At 37.5% G+C, this 14,676-nt stretch overlaps 2 protein-coding genes across 4 annotated transcripts; one reads left to right on the forward strand and one right to left on the reverse strand.

Moving 5' to 3' along the window:
• Window positions 1-5,610: 5,610 nt before the first annotated feature.
• Window positions 5,611-7,894, reverse strand: arl3b (ADP ribosylation factor like GTPase 3b). 2 transcript variants are annotated; one of them, XM_027010442.2, is made up of 6 exons: window positions 7,525-7,894; window positions 7,050-7,193; window positions 6,801-6,917; window positions 6,673-6,723; window positions 6,389-6,574; window positions 5,611-6,134 (listed from the first exon to the last, which is right to left on the reverse strand). In XM_027010442.2, the coding sequence occupies exons 1-6, from the start codon at window positions 7,525-7,527 to the stop codon at window positions 6,087-6,089; spliced, it is 549 nt and encodes a 182-aa protein (XP_026866243.1). In that variant the 5' UTR covers window positions 7,528-7,894; the 3' UTR covers window positions 5,611-6,086. The 2 variants fall into 2 exon arrangements, with proteins under 2 accessions (XP_026866243.1, XP_026866244.1); XM_027010443.2 differs by lacking the exon at window positions 6,673-6,723.
• A 63-nt stretch (window positions 7,895-7,957) lies between these two features.
• Window positions 7,958-12,923, forward strand: sfxn2 (sideroflexin 2). Of its 2 annotated transcripts, XM_027010390.2 has the most exons (12): window positions 7,958-8,026; window positions 9,192-9,360; window positions 9,693-9,863; window positions 10,075-10,173; window positions 10,367-10,442; window positions 10,609-10,694; window positions 10,790-10,850; window positions 11,050-11,116; window positions 11,321-11,370; window positions 11,483-11,532; window positions 11,692-11,739; window positions 11,884-12,923. In XM_027010390.2, exons 2-12 carry the CDS (start codon window positions 9,203-9,205, stop codon window positions 11,981-11,983), a joined length of 966 nt encoding a protein of 321 aa, XP_026866191.2. In that variant the 5' UTR covers window positions 7,958-8,026; window positions 9,192-9,202; the 3' UTR covers window positions 11,984-12,923. The 2 variants fall into 2 exon arrangements, with proteins under 2 accessions (XP_026866191.2, XP_026866192.2); XM_027010391.2 differs by lacking the exon at window positions 9,192-9,360 and having other exon boundaries at window positions 7,972-8,026.
• Window positions 12,924-14,676: the final 1,753 nt, after the last annotated feature.

Here is a 14,676-nt window from a genome sequence, read left to right on the forward strand (position 1 = left end):
TAGCTACTGTAAAATGTGGGGGAAGGGAATCTCTGCCGCATGTGTGCCTTTTTAAAATGGCTTTGGTCATATTTCACAGGATTCTGTCTCTACTGACACAAAATTTATCTCTTCAGTTCGCTGTAGGGCTGTATGTGTAGTCGCAGTATGTGTAGTCCTTTATGACCCGAAGGTGTTTTACCTTCATATCAATGAATGTGTATATGCATCAATGATGTCGTTTTCAACTGCAGGGAAAAAGATGGCCTGCTAAATAATCAAATGCATCATGCTGCAGTGCCTGCCAACATACCCTGGGAATATGATGAACAGAAGAGAGAGAGTCAGTAATCACTATCACTATTAGATAGACCGAAAACATTCTGTCACTTTAATGTTATAAAGATGTAATAGTAGACTTGAAATAAGAAAATTTTCTACATGTCATTTTTTTTCAGAACATGTGCCTGAAACTTTCAGCCATAACTAATATTCTTGGTTTTTGAATCTCCCTATTAAACCCACTAATACATTATATCATAGATAGAGAAAGAACGCATTTTGATTTAATTAAATGTGCATGGATCACCTTTAAAAGTCTATGGAATAAAAGCAATTATGTGGTCATAGCTGATCAGTCAACAACAGAATTAAATGTGTGGAATTAAATACATGCATGATTCAGTAATTAGATGTAAAACTGTTGTATTATTACTGGTAAATTGCAGTTTCTTGATGTTGTATCATACTAATGTAGCAAACCATGAACCTTACTCAAATAATTTAATTGCTGCAAGACTAAATTTAAATGAAGTAAATTTAGAAAAATAAATTCAAGCAGCTTACTTTAAGGCATAGTTTACAAGTAATGTTTAAAAATAATCATTTTTATTGGGGGGAATCTTTGTTTATATGTAGAGTTAGGGTTAGGGTTAGGGTTAGGGTTTTATCCAGAACATGTATACAGTTTTACATTACCTTGTTTGATTGAAAGTGTTTTAAAGTACAGTATGCAGAGTATTTTCAAGCCTTTTACACCATTAAATTTTTTTAATTTAATTTTTTATTTTTTTAACAGTAATTCCCCTTTAATTTGCCTGTGAGAGACAGATTTGGCACTGCTCTGTTAAGAACATTTCACTTGCCTCCTCCTTTTGTTTGTGAGTCTGTAAATATTGTTTGGAATTTACAGAATACAAATTTTCTGATGTGTTATGAAATATGACATCTTGGTTCTGATTGAAACTGCAGTCTTGCTGTCCTTTGATTAGTGACATAATTGTTTCATTTTTGTAATGTGATACTATTGGCTGGCAAGGGAGTGCATAGTAGGATGGTGCTGATGATGATCTTCTCCTTTCCCCTGTGTGTGTCAGTGGAGATGTTGGGAATCCCGTGACCCAGATCATCCCTCCACGGCAGCCTCTGTAATTCTACACCCCACCCTCCCTCTACCCTCTCAGGGCCCACTGAGCCGTCACACACACCTGCCAGCAGCTTTGGGTGTTGCCTAGATTCTCTTCCCCCTCTCTCTGTCTTTCTTTTTTCTGCTCACGTCTCCCTTCAGTGTCTTCAGTTCTGCAACATTGTTTTTGGTTATATCCTTGCCCTAGACACAAATATTTCAACTGCTGTGAAAATACAGCATACATGGATACTGCATATCCTTTTAGACTAAAAACCGATAACAGATTTTTGACTCAATTGTATTAAGCTTGTATATGTTTCTCTGTGTGTGCGTCAATGAAATTGGATATTTATGTATGTATCATTTGTTCCCAAATAAAATGTTCAAAAAAAGATCTAAGGATTTCTGTATGTGTGTTTGTAGGAGAGAATGCCTTGGAGCATGATATTAAGGGTGACTCTCCATTTTTCATCACTTTAGTCTAGGATGAGTTACGTCAACACGAATTTCAGGTCTGTTAGCATTAGTTAAACCTGATTGCTCCACTGGTTGGTTTCTTATTCCGACATGGCGTCTGATAGGTGCAGACATGTGGAATGTATGGTTTGGATGGGCCACAGGCAGCATAGCACTGTAAAACCGCAGGGTGGTTCAGCTCAAATAGCAGCTGTGGAACAGCTGCCCAGTTCCCAGTACAAAGATACTGTAAATTAGAGAAAGAATTTGACCCTGCCTTCCGATCAGCCCCACGCACAAACAGTCACACTCTCACGTGGTAACTGCCATGTCCCATTAGACTCAACCCTGCATTTTAAGCATGTTCACACAGCGATAGGCCCATAGAACATTTTGGATAAAACTTTTGCTCTGTTACTCCATACACATAGCATTACGACAGCTGTGGGGGCTGTCCTGATGAGTCCTGCTGTCTGTGGGAGAGTGGGCTGGATGCATAGTGCAGAGGGGCGCAGTCTGAGCTTTGTGTGGGTGTTGGGCCCTTTGTGTCTAGCTGAGGTGCATAATTATGTCCCCTCCACTGCACCCCTCTGACAGCTAGCATCTTAATGGCACTCAATAACGGAGGTGCGAGTGCCTAAACTGATATTAAGCCCATGTGTGCACGCATCAAAGCCATGAAATTTGTATTAGTCCTCAGTTGCACACATAAGCACAATCATTTAATAATATTTTTAAACATTTGGCCTTGTGTTGTAAAGCCTACATCATATAATGTACATATAACACGTTCAGACAGAAACAGGATAAAGTCTGTCAGTCATTCTTAAGGAAATAAGTAGGTAGCTCTTTGCACATATTTATGTCTTCTTGTAGCGTGCTGGTTTTTCTGTAATATGAGTAATTGTTAAAAAATGGAGGCGGGCTGTGTCTGTGGAAGAACAAAAATGGATGATGCCTTTTATTTTTGCACTGTTAGAAAACATAATCAGGTGTCACTGAGTTTCCATGGTTACATAGTGTTTTGCCCACACAGATGGAAGTAATATATAAATGTATACTGAAATACTGGTATATATATATATATATATATATATATATATATATATATATATATATATATATATATATATATATATATAAGCTGTTAGATTTGTTGTTGTTGTTGTTGTTGTTGTTCTCTGATTCTGATAGTGCTTCTAGGTTTTAGTAAAGTTTGGACCCATAAGTTTAATTCTAAACATGCTGCAATGTTTCTTATGATCACTTTGCATTGATTCTGTTCATGTTCCAACACTAAGGGTAAATCCAAAAATAGTAGAAAAAAACAGACATTGATTAAATTAATATTAACTGGTGCAGGAAATAGAGCATGAGAAATGAAGGGATTACCAATGTAAAACCTTTTTTAGAAGATCAATGGAGACATGGTATCATCACATTGTAATTTATTCAAATCAATATAATTATTTATTTTTACATTGTTTTCCTGTTTTTGTTTATTTTGTTATTTTTTGCATATTCATGTCTCATGAGTATGTATTTTTCTATGTCTTGCTTGTTTTTATTTTAGTCATCCTTAGTAAATTATCCTGTGTCAAAATTAAAATACATAAAATACTGTGTCAAAATTAAAATAATCTTGCATATTGTTATTTAATGTGATGTTTTTAATTGTATTTTTATTGTTTGTTGTTTTAAATCTATTAGCAAAATATTTCCCTTCAGTGGCCAAAATAATCTATATGACAGTTGAAGAAGATGGGATAACCATTTCTGTGGCTACCCTTTTTGTGGTTGTTATTTTCATATCCACAGAAAATTATATCAATTGAATTTGAATATTACTCAATGGTTGAACTGAATGGAGAGGACTTGTTAATAGATTGATGGTTTTAATACCACAAACATGAAAGAAAGCAAATTTTAATCAACAAAATTAAGTATACGAGAAGTTGAATACTATATTCATAACCCATAAAAATACAACATATAGCAAAATAGTGTTTTGTGGTTTACAGTTAATCAGCTTGATTTATCTTCAGCTATCTGCATCAGTGAATATTCAACATATTACTGTTTATACAGCCTTCCTAAAGTTCTCACCTATTATAATACAACTGCTCACAATTTTGATGCACAGTCAATTTTAGACTATGTCTGTCAACAGTCTCAGCTTCCCAGTTTACATCCCAGTTTATAAATGGGCCTTTTCTCCAATGACTAGAATTCCAGAAGGACAGTGCACTGTGGCTTGTCTAAGGGGCAGATGGAAGGATAAGCCCAGAGATAGACAATTCTAGCTGGCTCACGGGTCAGGAGGAGGAGGGCTATGGGAAGGCCTTTCTAATTGCCTGTCTCCTGGAGGTGGATACTCAGAGGATTCATTCAGGCTTAATAAAGCTTGTGTGTTTCACAGAGAGGGAGTGCATGTTTCCGCTTCAGAATGTCACTCGGCGAAGCCGAGTGTTTGGAATAAGTGAAACCGGGTGGGTGTCTTCACATTCAAGCATGATGGGTGTTAACTATTGAAGAGCAAGTGTAGAGTTGTGTGATACCTCTCAGGGCCCCATTAAAGGAACCGACTCAGAATTATGAGGAAAGAGGGAGAGGGTGACAGGTCGGAATGGTAGAAAAAATTCTGGTATCATCCGTTCTTCAAATTTTAATAGCATGAACACATACACACAAACACATATTCTCTTAAAGATAGTTAATTTTCCATTTAGGGGATCAAACACATACATTACATATTACAATTATTAAATGCTTTTGATTCATGAAATAAGCTTTTCCGTTGTCTGTTTTTTTTTTTTAAGATTTAGGTTTGATCTTTTATTTAAAAATAAATACAAATATTTCTTATGGTAAAGTGGGCACTGGGGGGAATCACAGTGTCTAATAATTGAATAACCAAAGGTTCATTAGGTGCAGAACTTAGGTGCATTTTTCCAGATGTCTGCCTACACCTGTGTATCTTCAACAATGACAATATATTGAACACAGCAAATGAACTTGCAACTAAAAATAAAAAGAATGGTCTGTAGACAATGGCGCCATCTACATGACGCTTCAATGGAAAATAAGTATCTGTTACGAATTTTATTTTATATGGAAGTTAACTAATTCAAGGTAGCTAAAACAAACAAGCAACTCCCCCCCAAGAATCTAGGTTAGGTGAGCTGCATCTGTTTCATTGTTTAATGGGAGAATGTGGCAGAGAAAGAGGTAAATATATAATATCTGGGAGAGCAATTGAGTACACATGTAAACAAATATTAATCAAGTTCTATTAATAATCTTTGTATATATAAACTAAGGTTAAAATGGGCTCAAACAAAATGACAGTTAGATGTTTTTCAATATTTATTTTATGTACCAGTTATTATAAATACAACTGATATATTCCAAGATAAAATGAGGAAGATTTTAATGTTAATCTGATATTTTTCGGATTCTGATATTTTTCTATAAGTGAAGCATTTATTTAGATTTCACAAACATGACAGTGTATTCAGATTTTGCAGAAAATGATAACTTCCAAATGATGTTTTTTAATATATTAATGTTTATTTTAGATTTGAGCACAACAACCTTTTCGGGTATTCTATGAAATACACCACTATTATTAAAGCATCCTGCACTTTTAATAAATGTTACAAAAATATGCATGAAAAAAAAAACCTTAGTCAAAAAAGGTGGAATTTCATGCTATCAATGACCAAAACTTCAGTCAATAAAATAACCTTTCTGAAACAAGGCTTGTGGTTCAAAACAAGAGGGAATGTGTGGATTACATTACACATCAGGATATTAGCTTCTGCTAAATGTGTATATGGGCATTGGCGTAAAGTCTTGAATGACATTCCATAATATGACGGCAGATATTGTTTACTCCAAAATGTACCAAAGATCATCCTGCATCAAGAGGTTGAACATGAGTCAAACAATATTTTAGGGAAATAACACAGTATTAAATGTGGCTGACAAAATGCCATAATTGTCATAATGACACAAATGATCAAAAGGGAGGTAGGGAGTATAAAATGGCTTGAGTTTTTTTTTTTAAACACAGCAGGCCTCAAGGAAGAGGCAAATGTGAAATATTCTTTTGTTTCAGAGAGATGTCTTAATTTACATTTGACTTTTAAGTGTTTTCAGAGTTGTACAGATGTACAGTTGTTTGTATATTCAGACAGGCCCAGAACCTTCCCTGGAGGTATTGCAGAGGGAATATGCAGGTCTACTTCCTCTTAGCATTCACACTCTTACACACCCAGTTCATGCCATCCTAAAATGCAAAAGATCTTTAAAACTCTATTAATAAATCTATTGTAATGCATCTTTCAGTCTCTGAAATAATATTATTATTATTATCTAGTCACACTTGTACTGTGTAGAAAATATACATTTAATTATGTTTAAAACATCAAAACAAAAGCAAATAAACTTTCTTACACAAAGGTTTTTCTGGAGGGGGAGATGGTGGTTGTATGTCTGAAAAACATGTTTCTGTGTGTGTATATATAGATGTTTCCTAATCACCTGGATGCCCTCTCCAGTGAGAGCAGAACAGGCCTGGATCTGCCACACTCTGTCCCGGATGGTGTGCAAATTCAGGCCCTCAGCAATCTCAGATGCAGGGGCTGCGGTCAGAAGGTCCTGCTTATTAGCAAAGATGAGAACAGGGACTGCACTGAGCTTCTCCTCCTCCAGTAACTCAGCCAGTTCCTGTGAAGAGCAGCACATTACACAAATGGAATTTTTTCAAAAAACTTTTAAAATAACAGTTAGGGGTGCTGTATACAAGCATCCATAACATCCATTACCTGTCCCGTTTCTTCAAATCTTTTGCGATCTGCACTGTCTATGACATAAATCTGAAATAGGAATTTTCAATCACATGTGTTTTAAAGAAAAAATTAATTCACAAGATACGATGAGTAAGAACACTCACCAGAAGGTCTGTATTTTCAAAATAGTTCCTCCAATAGGGCCTGATCTTACGCTGGCCACCAATGTCCCACACATTCAGTTTGAAACCCTGAGATTGCACACTCTTGATATTGAAACCCTGAAAAAAAAAAAATAAATAAAAAAAAAATATATATATATATATATATATATATATATATATATATATATATATATATATAGTTCATTCGGTCTCACTTAATAGCCAGATGAAGGAAAAGTTGAGATTAACCTGTGTCGGTGTAATGTGACTGACATCTTCCGATGCCAACTGTTTGAGCAGAGTGGTCTTGCCACCATTGTCCAGACCAAGAAGTAAAATACGAACCTCTTGATCCGGAGTACTTTTCAGTTTTCGCAAAATCGACAGCAAACCCTGAAAGAGATTATTTGCCTCTGCCTGATTTTGACAGTAAAGAAAATACACTGGGAACGAAGAACTGGTATGATCAGCGCCTCCACTGGTGAATAGTGATGATACTGTTTTACCTAACACGCATTAGTGAAGGGTTAGCAAGCTAATCTCATCCGAGAACTGCAGCGGATGATTAGTTACGTCTTTATGTTTTCTTTTCTACGAAAACACAATTTCCGCTGACTAGTATCATTGAGTTAAAGAGTTGCTGTAAAATGACAACTGTACTACTCTTGTAGGCGTGCTGTTTAATTTACAGCATAAACAATGTTATTACCAAGGATTTACTCACCATCTTGTGATTCTAGCTAAGTCCTCGAGACGCTACCGGGGGTTACTATGGGGCGATGATGACGTTATACACAAAACACGCGTAAAACCCAAAGAGCCGCAGTCGACTGACTGTAAGAGAAAGTGTTTTAAAAACAATGATAATAAATGCATTGTTATTTCTAAGCATGGACGTGTGTCTGCGTGCATGAAAAGGGCACTAAAAAGTAAAACATGCTACGACAGGAGTGGTGCCTCCCTGCGCGGAAATGATGGAGTTAATAGATCTACTAGAGTTAACACTGAAAGTGCTAAAAGATATGGGTGTTATTGACATGGCTTATAGTAAAACTGAACGCGTATAAATGCATTATTAAGATATCCTCCTAAAAAAGGGAGCTTGCCCTTATGCCTGGTTGGGAGAGTAGGACCCACGTGTTTCACTAACCCTTTAACACGTCATCGCCTCTCCGCTTGGACCATGTAGTGCCATTGAACCACGAGACAAGCAGCGATATCAAGTTGTAAGTGTTGTTTTTTAAACTCGCATTTACGTTTGCAGTCTATAATGATCAAGTTTAATTTGTATAGGAACTTTCCATGTTTTTAAGTAGCCAGACGTAGCGAATGGTTACAAAACAACTTGCAGCAGTATAACCCTGTTAATTAAGTTTGATAGCTAGCTAGCAGTCTATTTTGTTGTTTTAGTGCAGTTTTAATCCCTGTAACGTTATCGAAACATTGCTTAGCTGTATGTTGCAGGGCAATAACAATAACAGCATGGCGCGGCATGGCGAGTAATAAGAGAAACTTACAAACTTGCTAGCATCAGCTAGGTTAATTTACATAGCATAAATAATAGCATAGCAGATGTCTTTTATTTGTCTGTAAACCTGCTTGACTTGAAAAGGGAAAATTGTACTATAACCGTCGTTTCTACATTTCCTTCTTGCATAATAACATTAATATCGTTATTAAGATGGTCTTTGTAAGTAATTTGGGGCAAAAAGGCCAAATCTTTTACAATTTTAAATAATACAGACTTGAGAGAGAGTTTTTAAATTTAAAGTTGTGAATCCAAGAGCTGACAAGATTGCAAAGGGAATGTTTGACTGGGTTGAGCAAACCTAAGTTATTTGGTCAGCACTGGCACGCAGCAGAATGCACCCCTAACACAGTTCAAAACTCAACTTTCTTCATCTCCTGGTTTATTATTTCACTGGATTTTGACCTTTCCTGTTTGATTTACTTCCCGCACCAGCCATGGCTGCACTCCAATAATAGCCAGTGACAGAAGAACCCAAATAAACCAAGTACATTATTACTTTAAAAATTCTAGTGTTTTCGTCAGATATTTTAACTGACAATCTAAAATCTTACCAAAAAAAAAAAAAAAAAGCCAAACCACAAAATGCCCTGACTAGCTTACACTAACAATGTATGTTTAACAGCAGACTCCTATTTTATGGGGTGCTTAGTTAGTGAACAGGTTCTGCATGTGCAGTATTGCTGGTTTCCTGAAAATTAAATGCTAAAAAATACAAAAGATTTCAAATATAGGAAGATTCCTATCCATTTATATAGAACGTGCACAAAGTCTTCTAATTGGGCTGCTCAGAAACCTGCTCAAAATTGGAGTGACGCATCATGCTCGGTTCCATCACGTTGTGCCTTGGTCTCGTGGGATAGGAGAGCGCACCATGGCGGTTCTGGATGGCTTTGATATCGATGCCCCACGCTGGGATCAGTCCACGTTCATGGGCCGTCTCAAACACTTCTTCAACATTACGGATTGTCGCACTGCACTTCTGTCTGCGTCCAGGCTAGATGAAGCTAAGGCCATAGTGGATAGCTGCAGGTAAATAACACAGAACAGAAAAGCCAAATGTTGGTGTATGGCATTAACATCAAGTAGGCTAATATGGCAGTTTTAACCATCTTAAAATTTGAGGTCAGTGAACAGATCAGTCATGAAGAAAAGCTGTGTTTTGGCAGTAGATTTTTATATTTGTTTTTTGCTCTGAACATTTTTATATGTATTCACTTAGACCAGGGGCTTTCAAACCTTTTTTATGAGACTCATAATGTCTCAGTTTGGTTGATAGAAATTATTTCTTGCTCTCTCTCCAATTATTCCTCCCCCTCTCCTTATGCTCCCGAATGTGTATTTTTCTGCATCTGTCTCTTTAGAGCAGGGTCTATACCTCCAGGTACCACTGTGGAACAGATGCACTATGCTAAGAAGCTCTATGACTCAGCATTTCATCCTGACAGTGGGGACAGGATGAATCTGATTGGCAGAATGTCTTTTCAGGTGCCTGGGGGCATGGCCATCACTGGCTTCATGCTACAGTTCTACAGGTACCCACATGCTAATTTGTAAAGCTGAAAATCACTTATGTGTTCATACTTGTATATTGTAGTTTGAGTTGCTAGGCTTTTTAAACAATGAAGTAATACATCTATAATCAGACCCAAGGTTCAGTTGGCCATTATCAACTTTTTTATTATATATTTTGAAGATGGCTGTAATGACATTTATTTGTGTTAATACCTGTTGTCTGTACACCAGGACAGTGCCTGCTGTGGTGTTTTGGCAGTGGGTAAATCAGTCGTTCAACGCTCTGGTTAACTACACCAACCGCAATGCTGCCTCCCCCATCACAACAAAGTAAAGCTGTAGTTTTGCACCATTACTTGTTCATTCATTTTTCAGTGATGATATACATATATACAATTCAGTCAGAATTGTCTCTATGTATAGTAGTTTACCCTGCAGTAGTGCAATGGACTCTGAATGAATAGTTTTCTGTGCATGCTTGGATAGTTTTGTAATGGATGGCATGTCTGTCCTCATCATCCAGACAGATCGGGGTGGCTTATGTCACTGCCACAAGCACAGCCTTGGCCACGGCAGTGGGACTGAACCTCTACACAAAGGTATTCTCAGTCTGCAGGTGTATGGATAAGGATTGATTAATAAACACTTCAGTATTGCTGCTCAAGATACTGTTGATTACCCAATTTATCAATGTATCAACCATTCATCTAATGGAATGGAGAAAGTCTTAATGATTGACTGTGCGGCCATTTGCTGTCCGTCCAGAAAGCCCCGCCTCTGGTGGCTCGCTGGGTGCCGTTTGTAGCGGTGGCTGCAGCTAACTGCGTGAACATTCCCATGATGAGGCAACAGTGAGTGCTATCTTTCTTGGCCTCCTTCTATACTGCATCTATGTCTTTTGCCTAGGCTCAGCTAAGCATGTTCATTTTTCTGCTTTAACATGCAGGGAGGTCCTGAATGGCATTGCAGTCACTGATGAAAATGGCAATAAGCTTGGTCATTCAACAGTGAGTAACAGCTCAGACATTGAGACTAGCCTTGTTTGGAGCTGGAACACAACAGAAATGTAGATTATAAATGTAGATTAGATTAAAACTCCACTGCTAAACTGTTGTAAGTACTGATAACATTGTAACTGTACCTGGCTGAGCTTTTCTGAATGGGTCAGATAGTGAGCTACCTTTCCTTTTCTTCTATGTGCCATAGAAAGCTGCAGTCAAGGGCATCACACAGGTGGTCATTTCTAGAGTAACCATGGCAGCACCAGGCATGAGTAAGTATACTGAGATACAGTGGAGAAGGCTGGTACTGAGGGAGAGTCATGCCCCTGGCCTTTGGTGAATTTTAACATTTCTACCCACACTGTGAAGCTTCATGCCATGATGAAGTGCCTGACAGAATGACTCATCAATCATGTCAATGTTTTATAAAAACAGCAAAACCGTCTTAAGTCATGAAATTGTTTCCCTTTCTACAGTCATCCTACCTATAATAATGCAGCGACTAGAAAAACACAGGTTTATGCAGGTAGGCAACATTCTGTTTCATTGAACTGTCAGCAAATATTTAGGCAAGGCATGGGCTTGGACACTATTCTTTATTCATGCACATGTATGAACAGCTCATATTTTATTTACAGAAAATCACATTTCTCCATGCACCTTTGCAAGTGATGATGGTGGGAGTATTGTAAGTGGTATCCATTTGCTTTGAATTTAATTTAAGATTAGGTGCAGTTATTACTGGCCGCTGTTATAATTATTTTAAATACGCTGTCAATTACCAGTTGAGTAGTGTTCAGTAAATGGTTTTTGAAAACAAAATTAAATTTCCTCACTCCCTCTTCAGCCTCATCTTCATGGTGCCTGCAGCCTGTTCACTGTTTCCACAGAGATGGTAAGATCACAATATCACTGTCAAATATTATTTTTATTGTCTTAACACATTAAACTTGGTGAAATCACTAATATAACAGCATGGATAATACTGTTCATCAACTCCACTGTGAAGAATTGTGATGCCATTTGCTTCTGTTTTCAGCTCTATGGCTGTGTCCAAGCTGGAGCCAGATCTGAGAGAATCCATCAACTCCCAGTATGGTGACCGCATTAGCCATGTCTACTTCAACAAGGGCTTGTGATACTCGGATACTGATTGTCCATTGCTCCTGGTTTGAGGAACATGAGCGTTCCTGAGCTGGAGCAATCTTGAGCTGGACCATAGAATTACCATTTCTTACTTATATGATGAGTGCTGTTGTGCCCTCCTCTCCTCCCCGACTGTAGTTTTAATTTAGCAGCATTTAACTTTAGCCCATCTCTCTAGGCCTTCAACCAGTCTCTGGTTTTACTTTCTGTTCCATCGCCAAGGCTTCTGATCCAAGCCAGCTGTGGAATGCTAATCACCTGGCTGAGGAAAGTCTGCAGCTGGATAAAGTATATGGTAGCTCTAGTGGAATAGGTTCAGTGTTATGCCTGAAGTGGAAATGTAATTTATTTGCTTTGATGAGGACTGTTTACAGTGGATGACTGAGATCTCTCTTTTTTAACTTTTCAAAAATTATTTGTCCATGACGAGATAAATGTGCAAAAACTGGTCAATAAGCATTTCTTGATGCTTGTAGTCGGCCTTCAGCAGGATGTCTCAAGTAGACTGTGGCTTTTAACCATTCTTTTATGAGTAAGAGAAGGGGACTGATGTCATTTCTCAGCATACCAGTCTCAGGAATTTTTAATTTGATGATTTTAAGCTTTAATGCTCAATTCAATACTTGAAACACCATGCATGAAAATATTTAGTGTACCAGTACTCATTAGTGATCAGTCAGTTTGTTATTCATGTTTTTACAATGTGTGTATAAGGCCAAATGTATTATGCAAAACTTAATGTCCGGTGCACAAATGTTGCTGTACATCCTTCATAATGTGCCTTGTATACATAAAACTTGGAATGCTTGGAACTTTTTATCCTAGTTTGTCCTATCCTAATCATAGCAACAATTAGATACACATGCATACCTTGCCTATCTTAATTTTCAAATGTGAAATAAATGCAGTCAGTTTTACACTGATGTACCATTATGCTCTATTCTGAATTGTTTACCGAGATATTAAAATCAGCAGAGAAACATTGTAATGTTGATATGGCAATGCAATGTTACGATCTCACCACAAGGGGGAGGTGTCTACAAAATGATGAGCAACATAGTCTTCTGCTGCGTTGTGGAGGCTGCGTGTGCCTAAAACGTCCCTTAGAGCAAAAAACGTCATGCCAGGGAGGAGCATTTAGAAAGTCCTGTGGAAAACATTTGTGAAGTAGATGATGGCTTCTGTGAGACATTTTATCTTGAGCTACTGTTCATTTACAGCTGGTGACCGCTGTGCTGGGGGAATGTAACGGGTGTGTTGTACGCGTCAAAGAAAAGCTGCAAGTAATGCAACATGCAGGGGTGGACGCAGTGCAGTTCCAGTTATTCAAACTTCAGGAAGAGAGCTGGAGACTTCGGGACATACAGCAAACTGTAAAACCTGACAGAGGCTAATGTTCTTTTAACTTTTTTTTTTTTTTTTTTAAATTTTTTTTATTAGATAATACCGTATAATTGCCCATCAAGTGAATGTCCACATAGGAATTACACAAAGCATCAAAGACATGCATAGTCTGGTTCTCATCATATCGCTGTTCTCTTGTGAGGTTGACACAAGAGATCTCACATTACTGTACTCTCAGAAAATGTTTACAAGAAAGACAAAGACTAGTAAAATAACACACAATATAAACCAAAAGGTATTGACACAGTAAAAATGTAGAAACATGGCAACAACAAACATTTAAATTATGCCATTATATTCCATTACATTTAATACAAAGCAGTTAAGTAGATATAGCCTGATGCATATTAAACATTGCCAACATTACCCTTGTAGATTTATTTAGGCAGTCATAGATGTTCACGCTTGTTTATGGTAAATCCTAATAGGGTCAGAGGAAAAGGTGATTACTTATAAAAGTTTAATTTAAAGCACTCCTCCTCTAGAACAGTGGAAGCTGTTGACAACTCCATAAGCAATCAAGCTCTGACCACCACAAAGTTGGCTTGGCCAAAACAGAAAAACAATAAATTTGAGTAATACCCCCATCAATGCGCCTTTCTGTTTGGCATATTATCACCATGTTGATTTTATACTGTTTTGGAAGTACCTTGAAAATGAATTGCCCCATACACAAAGCACTATTATTTCAAACAGGAATGTTAAAATCCATCTTCATTTATTGTCTGAAAGCTGCTAAAAAATTGTTTTCCTCAGTTCCTCAGAGGTCCACTCTGGCCTCCCTCCTCCTTGTCCCTCTTTCTGTCTGACCACATTGTGGCACATGGTTCACCCTGATGAAATGCCTAGCAACTACTATGATCACACCTTACTCTGTCTATCACATGACTTGGCAGTGCCCAATCAGGGAATGGTTGCAACAAGATAATTCACTGTGCCATCCTCTCAAGACAGCCGATAAACTGAGTTTATTGACCTCACAGAGGGAAGAAACCTGACTTCATTTTGTTCCTCCCAATGCAGAAGAAATTGTTCATGCTATAGAACTGTGTCTTTGCATGTTAATCTAATCAGTCTGGTAACTGTGGGGCAAAACTAGGGCCTACCCATTACCATGGCAACTAAAGGCTTACATAGGCCTATTGGAGTCCCATGAAACTCGTTCTTATTGTATGTCAGCTAACAAAATATGCTTGAGAAGGTGATAGCATACTACAACATATGACTGGAAAATTCCTGTCAAAAATTTGATAATAAGATCTCAGAATCATTATCCTATGTT

Source organism: Electrophorus electricus, chromosome 14 (assembly GCF_013358815.1).
Source record: "Electrophorus electricus isolate fEleEle1 chromosome 14, fEleEle1.pri, whole genome shotgun sequence".
In the NCBI taxonomy this organism is placed as follows: domain Eukaryota; kingdom Metazoa; phylum Chordata; class Actinopteri; order Gymnotiformes; family Gymnotidae; genus Electrophorus; species Electrophorus electricus.

What these genes read in the sequence shown, in the direction of transcription:
- sfxn2 (XM_027010390.2), top strand. Translation starts at nt 9,203, where the DNA reads ATGGCGGTTCTGGATGGCTTTGATATCGATGCCCCACGCTGGGATCAG. An exon ending in ATAAGCTTGGTCATTCAACA is followed by an intron (nt 10,851 to 11,049) that starts GTGAGTAACAGC and finishes TATGTGCCATAG; the next exon opens with AAAGCTGCAGTCAAGGGCAT. An exon ending in TCACTGTTTCCACAGAGATG is followed by an intron (nt 11,740 to 11,883) that starts GTAAGATCACAA and finishes TTCTGTTTTCAG; the next exon opens with CTCTATGGCTGTGTCCAAGC.
- arl3b (XM_027010442.2), bottom strand. An exon ending in GTCACATTACACCGACACAG is followed by an intron (nt 6,918 to 7,049) that starts GTTAATCTCAAC and finishes TTTTTTTTTCAG; the next exon opens with GGTTTCAATATCAAGAGTGT. An exon ending in GATTTGAAGAAACGGGACAG is followed by an intron (nt 6,575 to 6,672) that starts GTAATGGATGTT and finishes TGCTCTTCACAG; the next exon opens with GAACTGGCTGAGTTACTGGA.